General features: G+C 30.8%; 1 protein-coding gene across 1 annotated transcript; it reads right to left on the bottom strand.

Moving 5' to 3' along the window:
* Positions 1-995: 995 nt before the first annotated feature.
* On the bottom strand, positions 996-1,760 carry LOC129315147 (pectinesterase inhibitor 9-like). The gene has a single exon (XM_054958709.1). The coding sequence runs from the start codon at positions 1,758-1,760 to the stop codon at positions 1,080-1,082; it is 681 nt and encodes a 226-aa protein (XP_054814684.1). The 3' UTR covers positions 996-1,079.
* Between the last annotated feature and the right edge of the window lie 3,141 nt (positions 1,761-4,901).

The following is a 4,901-nucleotide window of genomic DNA, read 5'->3' as shown; positions in this document are numbered from 1 at the left end:
AACATTTCTGTCGCTAATTTCCGTTGTAAACATTTTTACAATGGATTAGTGACAACGTGTTTGTGATAAAAACAGTCTGTTACTGGTTTTGTTCATATTAGTGATGGATTTGTGACATATTTGTGATGGAATTATTTTTCGTCGCTGATCTACTTTTTTGTTTTTTGGTAGTAAGCTCCCAAACACTCCAACGAAGTCAACAATGATGGCCATAGTCAAAAACATCCCTTATACTCCCTCCAATCCTATTTAAGGCGAAGAGAAAATAATTTTTTAGTTATATTTATATATAAGTCAAGTCATTAAATTTTTATCAAAATTTTCCCTCTATTAAGTGTTCTTAGAGAAAGTATGTTATTATAAAGGATATATATTTAATAAGAGTAAAATTGAAAAATTACTAAATGATAGAAGTAGCTTATGAATAAAATCAAAAAAGTATACTCCAAAACCCTAACTTTATTAACTAATAATAAAACGTTTCATTTTACTATCAGTGGTGAGACATGGCAGTCATAAAATTTTAAACCTTATAGCATTAAGTCTTTCATTGAGGAAAATAATCCGAGGTTGCTTATCAATAGTTTAATGGCAATCATTTTCTTTCAAAGGCAAATTCCAACACATAAATACAAAGTAGAGTTGGCCATCCACTGCATGAGGAAAATAATCCTTAAACATCAACAACTGAAGAGAAATCTGGTGCATAAAGCTCATAGAATCCCTAAGGTTTACACAAAACTAGCCACACGTGGCTCCAATCTTGCAAAAAAATTCTAATCTAGAGTAGAAGAAGAGTTGCTACACAATCTACTCAAAAAATGCTCAAATTGCTCTCCAATCTTCAATTTCGCCATGCAATATATGGGAAATTGAGGATCCTTTTCAAACACTCAAGAAAAGCGAGAGATTAACACCAATTAGTAAGGAGACAAAATAAATTTAATTCTTGTTTCAATTGATTTTCTTTCTTCTGTGCACAACATTTACTAAAATGTATACAACAACAAAGTTTCCCTTGAAAAAATAAGCATGGTTTTGCAAGACCAAACAAATAAAGGGCTATTTCCTTTCAGCTTTTAGGGTTTATTCTTGGCTTGTGCTGCTTCTCGGTACTTAGTCGCATATCTATGAAACAAGGCAAGTGCATTGCTAGTGACTTGCGCAACGTTCAACACCTTCCCTCTTATTGCAGCCTTCATCTTACTCATCCTATGAGCTGGGAAGTAATCCACACAAGTGCTCGCATCAGTAAGAGCCGTACTAACCCATGTCTCAACGTTGCTCATGTGCCACAAGACACCATCTCTGATCATAGTGCTTGGGATCTTATTTAACCTTTCAAGCTCTTTTATTGAAAGGCCAAGCTGGTACACACTATCATTGATCTGCTTCAAGCAATCTTGCAGAACAAAATAGTCTCTGCTACGATTATTATTACGATTCTTGAGTGCCTTGAATTGTTTGGCCACTTGCATCAAGTAATCTCTGGTGTATAGTGCTCGTGAGAGACTCACAGATAAGGCCACATGAGCTAACTCTTGCGGGCTTTGGATTTTTGAATTGGAATATTTGTATAAGCAACGAAGGCATAGATTTGGATACAATGTGGTTTGACAAGAACCTTTTATGTAAGCAACGGTTTGAGGCTTATATCGATGAGGCCTTTTGAAGGATGGTTCAGCTGTTGCATGATGAATTGAGAAGAGAGATATGAGGATCATCATCACTAGCAATGTTAGATTGATGAGTTGTGCCATATTTCTTCGGTGAAAATTGAAGGGGAGAGAGAATTTGAAAGCTCAAATGAAGTTTGTTGTTGGAGAAAATGGCAAGGGGCTACGGTGCTTAAATAGATTATCAGATTTGGTACACATCAGCTAGACGCCTAGACCGTAGACCAAATGATCTCATATGGATGGTCGAGATTTTATAGTCTTATTTTTATATTTTTACAATAAAATAATATTTTTATACATACAAACTGATCAGATTGATATTTTATACTCCATCCATTCCTTACTATAAAAGATACTTTAGAAACTTTTTCAGTTCAAAATGTAAGGGGCAATGTAATGTTATTCAATAGTTATTTATTTTTATCCCTGTTTCTTTTACTCTCCCCAGTCTTGTTTTGAAGTTACTTATAACTACCTTACCAAATTAATGAGTTAATTAAATTATTGATCTTGTCCAAAATAAGAAATTTCCAAATTTACCATTTTTAAATATAGCATCTTTAAAAACATTTTTCTCTCATGCAATAACATTTTGTTCTCTAGTCGTAAAAAATTGTAAGACGGTAAAATTAGAATAAGGTAATTAATGATCCACATTTTTATGAAAAATAATTTATAAAAAGAATCATGAATGTAACTTATATATAGGACTAGGGGGAGTAATATAATATGTTTTCTAGAGAATTGTAAAAAAGAAGTGGATGTAACTACTTTTTCAGCAACGGAAAAACTAATTAATATTTAGATGTATTTTTTTAAAAACTTTCAAGAATGTAACAACACTTTTTTAATGTCAATGAAAATGTTGAAAACATTAATAAGAACCGGAGGAATATATTATACTTCATCTTACATAAAAGGTTATTGAAATGAATAAAAATGAAACATTTTGCACCGTCCAAATATCTTAGTGGGCACATCCTGAGTATCTCATTTAATTTTAAGATATTCAAGAGTAGGAGGTTTCTTCGACATGTTCCTTTTTGTCTTCTAAGGAATATTTTAGAGGCAACATGAAGCGGAAGTTGCGCGACGATGGAACCAATTACATATAGGCGATGAAATTAAGTGTTTATTATGTAACTAGTCGGTCAGAAACTAGTGGTACACCATTTGCATAAATCTGAAGCAAGGATTAAATTACATCGATTAAGATTAATTAAATAGGTCGCAATGATTATAATAAGTTAATAACTATGTATCCATTCTCTTATAAAGTTATGAATTCATGATTCAGATAAATAACCTGCACATGGTTAAGAAGAACAATGTTGATAATAATAGAACCATGTCAAAAGGGGGAAAAAAAATACTTAATATAGCACCTCATGTCATGTCACGTGAAGTCAATTGATATAATAAAGAGGTTCAACGTTTTGTTACGCGTTTAAGGCCAAGGAAAATGAAATTAAATGAAGCTTAGAATGGTATAAGTTTGTGGAAGTCGAATCATTTAGGCCTAAATTTTTTGTTGTTTTGTCTTTTTGACTTATCCAATATTATTTGATTAATTCAGATTTGGGCATTATAGAAACATAGAGTGACTCATCATCATAATTTTTTATTAAAAAAATTAATCATTTGTTCTCTATAATTACAACTAATTTGTTAAAACTTAGCCTCTAAACTTTAACTAGATGCAATTTAGTTTCTATAGTTTTAATTCAGTTGTAATTCAGTTTTTAAATTTTGACCCGTGCAATTTAGTTCTTATAATTTTATTTAACAATTTAAAATATTCATTCCTAATTTTAGAAAATATAATACTAAGTACTAGATGCAACTACTAATGATTTAAATTTCTAAAACTATTGCATAGGAATTGATCTAGGAGTTATACTAGATTAAAGTTTAGGAACTAAGCTTCAACGAATATATATATATATATATATATAATAAAGAATGAGATGTACAGAGTTAAAATTTTATTTACAATAAAGGTATGAACTGTTGACCTTGCTTAATAGTTATCACAACTTCTTCACTCAATCAAAATATTATTGTTAATGAACGATGTCGAGTTTAATGTAGTGATTTAATTTGCTGATATTTATATGCTGAATGAAAGCCCAACATGGAGATTATATGCTGAATGAAAACCCAACATGAATACTCCTCTTCCTTCCCATCCTCTTCCATTCTTTTTCTTTTATAACCATGGGATAAAGATTTGAATGGTTTAGATAAAATAATACCTTAGATCTTGAACTTGTTTGTTTGTAAAAAGTGTTCCCTCAACTTATCAAAAAAATACAATTTGATCCCTGCTGTTTACTAATTAAAAGTTAAATTTAACCTTTAGTTGATAAGATAATGACAGAAAAAACTCAAAAATTACAGAAAATGACCAAAAAATTACAATAAAAGCTAGGATCCAAAAAAATCACAATGCTTGTAGTATAATTTGAGCAATTGATTGACGAGGCATAATGTTACTGCTAAATAAATCATGCTTCGATGATTTCAGAGACCCCAATTATTAGGATATCCATAAGACTACATATCGTTGTGGGCAGATATTTTTGCGAACGGAAAATAGGATTAATTAAGTTGCCAACATAGGGATGATAAAATATAACAATAACAACAATAACAAGCCTTATCCCACTATATGAGATCAGTTACATGGACATATATGGCGCCATTATGCTCTATCATTTATTGAACTTTTAGAAATATTGTTAATTAAGAGATAACATAATTTTGTGTTAATTAAGGGATGATAACATAAAAATATAAAATTAATTTTCTTTGTTTTTAGAATGAAAGGGCAACTTTATCTCCTAATGTAATTGAAGAGATTAGGAGAGAGTTGTTATACGAGATTGGAAATTCTTTTATGAGCTTGTATTCAAAGAAGCCAACGACTACTATACTGACTAGCTTATGCGATATGCCCACAATATATATACCATGTTTGAGGGCCCTTTTATTATGATAGAAATGAGAGGAATGAAGATGAAAATAGAAATAAAACTGGGGAAAATAGTTGTTTGGTACCAACAAATTGGAAAATTTTTGGATTCCAATTGGTGGAATTGGCTTCCATGCTAGGACCCAAAGATTTATTTCAATGTCTAGAATTTCACATTATTCCAACACATTTTTTTGCATTTTAATATGTTTTGATTTGACACAGTTTTACGTATTTTAAATACTCAA

The sequence above is a fragment of the Prosopis cineraria genome, unplaced genomic scaffold (genome assembly GCF_029017545.1).
Source record: "Prosopis cineraria cultivar Desert tree isolate PC_DT_omini unplaced genomic scaffold, ASM2901754v1 PC7, whole genome shotgun sequence".
Taxonomy (NCBI): Eukaryota; Viridiplantae; Streptophyta; class Magnoliopsida; order Fabales; family Fabaceae; genus Prosopis; species Prosopis cineraria.
Note: the sequence above shows the minus strand (reverse complement) of the source record. Positions and strands in the feature narration are given on the sequence as shown.